This window comes from Lampetra fluviatilis, chromosome 45, assembly GCF_964198595.1.
Source record: "Lampetra fluviatilis chromosome 45, kcLamFluv1.1, whole genome shotgun sequence".
In the NCBI taxonomy this organism is placed as follows: Eukaryota; Metazoa; Chordata; class Hyperoartia; order Petromyzontiformes; family Petromyzontidae; genus Lampetra; species Lampetra fluviatilis.
The window spans coordinates 647,824-650,485 of record NC_136319.1 but is presented as its reverse complement, the minus strand read 5'-3'; the positions used below and the strand labels follow the sequence as shown (position 1 = coordinate 650,485).

The following is a 2,662-nucleotide window of genomic DNA, read 5'->3' as shown; positions in this document are numbered from 1 at the left end:
CTGACTTAAGAATGATATTGGTCGTGAAAGCCTACGTGTTAAAGTAAATAGAATGAAAACAAAATGTAGTGTACACTACTGTATAGGTAACCGTGTACCGTACGGTTCACTACGGGAAGTTAAAATCGTGCGTGGTTGAATCTCACTGTCCCCCCCCCCCTTGGAGTTTAGGAACACCACGTAGCCTAGGACACCGCGACGGGCCATTTGGGCGATGAGATGGGTACAAGATGGCGCATTGTGTACTTCCATGGCAGCATAATCGCAAGCAGTACAGTTACCATGCATACAGGAATCTCAAGATCAACTGCGAATGGTCGAGCCACAGGGGCACAATCGGCGAACAGTACCTAAATACATTTGGCCCAAAACAGCAAAACCTCGACTCGATATGGCGCCCCCCCTGCATCCCTCCTCCCTGGCTCCCCCCCCACCTCTTACCTTATATAATCGCTTGTCACATACAGCTCTCTCTGCCCACTACAGTAAAAACAAATTGCTGTGGTTTTCCCACCTGATGACGGAAGCTTGTGTTGCCTCTGAAACGTCGTGATTTAATTTAGTTGTTTTATCTTTCATTTTATTTTCACCTACGTGACTTTACCGAAAGAACCAAAGAGTACGGGTTTGCTGTACTGTGTTGTGTCGTGTCGAAGTTAATTTCAGAGAAGTTGTATTTCTCTTGCAGACAAGGCTCTCTTAACCTCAAACAGTTATTCTTGTAAATTATCTAACCTTGTCACTGTCCGCTCCTCTTCATTGTCTTTAGCTGTAAATTAGCCATTATCAGTTAATAATCTGATCCAATGTGTGTTTTTTACAATTTCCCAACATGATGATGTACTGCTTTTTCACCGTTTTTTCGCAATAGTGATGTTTGTTATTGAATTGTCGATAACGTCTGAGTCGACATGCAAATTTAGAAGTGCATTACTCTTACAAATGTGTCAGTAAAATGTGGTTTTGAAAGTCAAAACTGTGAATATCACAATGTTTGAAATTCCTTTCATAATTAAAACAAATCTGTATCTTGTAATGTGCAGGAAGAAAGGAGAAAATGCCTTATGCATTGGCCTTACACACCTGTGGAGGACAAGGAGGAACAAGCTTCAGTCTTGATGGGAGGAAAAATGGAGCAACGCTGGAAAAAATCTGGGTGTGGGTTGGAGGGTGGCAGATCAAGTGCGTAAAGGCCTGGCTGACGGACGGAAGGTCTGCACAGTACGGTAATCCCTCGGGATCTCACAAAGAGTTTGTGTTCCAGCCTGGGGAGCTGTTTTCGTCCCTCTCACTGTGGGGGAATGGGGCTGGCTCACGCATGGGCGCCTTCAAGTTCAGGACAAACAAAGGCAGGGAATTCTTCGTGAAGATGACAGACTGGGGCCTAAAGACCGAGTACCCGGTCGACATCCGCTCTGGGATCTGCCTTGGAATTCAGGGCAAAGGCGGTTCAGACATCGACTGCATGGGCTTCCTCTTCATCAATTCGGTGAAATGTTCAGAATTGATCAACGTGACATATCCTACACTGCACAAGCAGCTTCCAAAAGTCCAGATGGAAGAGATCAAATCACTCAGTTACAAAAATACTGGTTCTGTCCCCCAAACCTATAAAATGGAAACCTCCAAGACCGTGACCAAAACCTCCTCCTGGTCGATCTCAAACAAGCTGGAGGCAACCGTGAGCATCAGCGTCTCAGCCGGCATTCCGGATGTCGCGGACGTTGAAAGTGGCTTTAGTTTTACCGTTGGCACCGAGAGTACACACGCCGTGGAGAATTCAGAATCGAAAACCGAGCTCCTCTCATTCGACGTCACGGTTCCTGCAGGCAAGACCACGGCGATCGACGTCAATATCGGTCGCGCGGAAATCGACCTCCCCTACAAGGGTACGGTGCGCATGTCCTTATTGAACGGCGCCACCTACCACATACCAATGGAGGGTGTCTACAAGGGTCTCGCCTACACCAAGGCTACTGCAGAAATAAAAGAAAAGTGAAACGGCATCTGAAAAGCACGCACGTGCTGCTCTTTACTAGCTGCATGCTTTATTCAACGCTGCCTATCTTTATTTAATAGTTTATTGAAACATGTGGTATAAAATATGATGCAATACATATGCCATTTGGGAGAGTTCAGTTGTTGCAATTAAGGAACCTTTGAATCGGTGAAAAAATAATTAACACGGAGATAGTTATTTCAACGAATTTTTCTCCCACCTACCGTACATAATTTAGTCTGTTCGCTCAGACATCACAATGGAATGATCATAATCTTTATTTATCCCGGAGGAATCCAACGATCAATGAATCTCTTTTTTACATATGTCCAGTAGGGGCGAGTCAGCAAGTTACAACAACAAACAATACAAAACACGATATGAGTACAAAGTAGATCAATGGTAAGCAAGTAGCTAAAACTTATATAAAGAAATAACAATAAATAAAGTATATAAGTGCAAATAGCATAAGTACATTTTGCCGATTTTTCAACACTAAATGCAAACTTGGGCAAAGCAACAAAACGACAACAAAAACAGTTCCAGATCAAACCAACACTGCAGAGGATATCTTCATAATATTGGATTTTATAATCTAACTATCAATTCACAGATAAGAAACCAACTTAAACGTCACATTTGCCATTAACTTCCGTGAGAATG

At 43.5% G+C, this 2,662-nt stretch overlaps 1 protein-coding gene across 1 annotated transcript; it reads left to right on the top strand.

The window, feature by feature from the left end:
• The first annotated feature begins 1,057 nt into the window (after window positions 1-1,057).
• On the top strand, window positions 1,058-1,999 carry LOC144947454 (aerolysin-like protein). The gene has a single exon (XM_078876690.1). It carries the CDS (start codon window positions 1,058-1,060, stop codon window positions 1,997-1,999), a length of 942 nt encoding a protein of 313 aa, XP_078732816.1.
• Window positions 2,000-2,662: the final 663 nt, after the last annotated feature.